At 58.3% G+C, this 984-nt stretch overlaps 1 protein-coding gene across 1 annotated transcript in view; it reads right to left on the bottom strand.

The window, feature by feature from the left end:
- The window catches only part of COL5A1 (collagen type V alpha 1 chain), a 157,107-nt gene that overhangs the window by 25,461 nt on the left and 130,662 nt on the right, over positions 1-984 (bottom strand). Inside the window, exons 48-49 of the mRNA XM_019641843.1 lie at positions 822-944; positions 145-198 (exon numbers count right to left, since the gene is read on the bottom strand). Of these exons, the coding sequence (XP_019497388.1) occupies positions 145-198; positions 822-944 (177 nt within the window). The remainder of the gene's footprint in view (positions 1-144; positions 199-821; positions 945-984) is intronic.

Below are 984 nucleotides of genomic sequence, written 5' to 3'. Positions count from 1 at the left end.
TCCCAGGTTTGCAGTGACGGCCAGGCCTCCCCGGCAGCTCCTCCCAGCCTCTGTGACTGTCCTATGTTCACCCAAGCCGGCCATTGGGCGAGCAGTTCTCTTTGGAAGCTCTACACAGTCATGGCCAGGCCCAAAGCACGTTACCTTGGCTCCTTTCTCTCCTTGTCTGCCTTCAGGGCCTGCGGGCCCGGGGGGACCCTGGAACAAGAGAGAACAACACATGACAAGTTGGCTCGCAGGAACCGAGTGGTGAGCTCACTGTCTGGAGGGAGACAGGCCTGGGAATGGGGGTCGTGCAGGTCGCTCCCGGGCTGCTGGCCAGGCCGACACAGCCCCTTAGAAGGAGCCAGAATGCCTCCAGGCTGGAAAAGGCCTCTGGGTCACGGTGGGGAGGCGCGCTGGCTGCCCGAGGGTTGAGGGGCCGCCTTTTCCTGGTTGCACACCCAGCAGCCTGATTTATTGCAACGCCAGCAAAAGGCTAATTATTCAATGTGCAAAGAAACCCTTTTAGCTTGTTCTGGCTTTTCAGAAGGCTTGGCCCAGGGAAAAGGGAGGTTTTCAGCTCTGTGGGTGTTTCCCCCCGATGATGGCCCTTAAAATGGGGTCAGCACTTGGCTTCTTCTAAAAAGAGCGGGCGCATCGACCTAGCAGGTCTGAGATTTGATGACGTGGTGGGAAGCCGAGTGCAGAACACACTTCAAGGAGAGGCATTTTCCTCGTCTGCTGCCTTGAGTGTCGGGGTCCAAGAAAGGGTGGGGAGGGGAGGGGCATGTTTCATGCAGGAAGGAGGCAGGCGAGGACACGCTTGCACACTGATTTACCCTTTTTCCTGGAGGTCCAGACGGACCTGGTTCACCAGTGGGGCCCGGCGATCCCTGGTGCCAGAGAGAGAACACAGGATTTAGGAGTCGGAGTCTGCTCCGTGAAGGTGTGGCAGGACTGGGCTGAGCTAACAACACACGGAGTTTCCACCCAGTCTGTCCT

Source organism: Hipposideros armiger, unplaced genomic scaffold, assembly GCF_001890085.2.
Source record: "Hipposideros armiger isolate ML-2016 unplaced genomic scaffold, ASM189008v1 scaffold_3, whole genome shotgun sequence".
In the NCBI taxonomy this organism is placed as follows: domain Eukaryota; kingdom Metazoa; phylum Chordata; class Mammalia; order Chiroptera; family Hipposideridae; genus Hipposideros; species Hipposideros armiger.
This window is presented reverse-complemented; position numbering and strand designations above follow the sequence as displayed.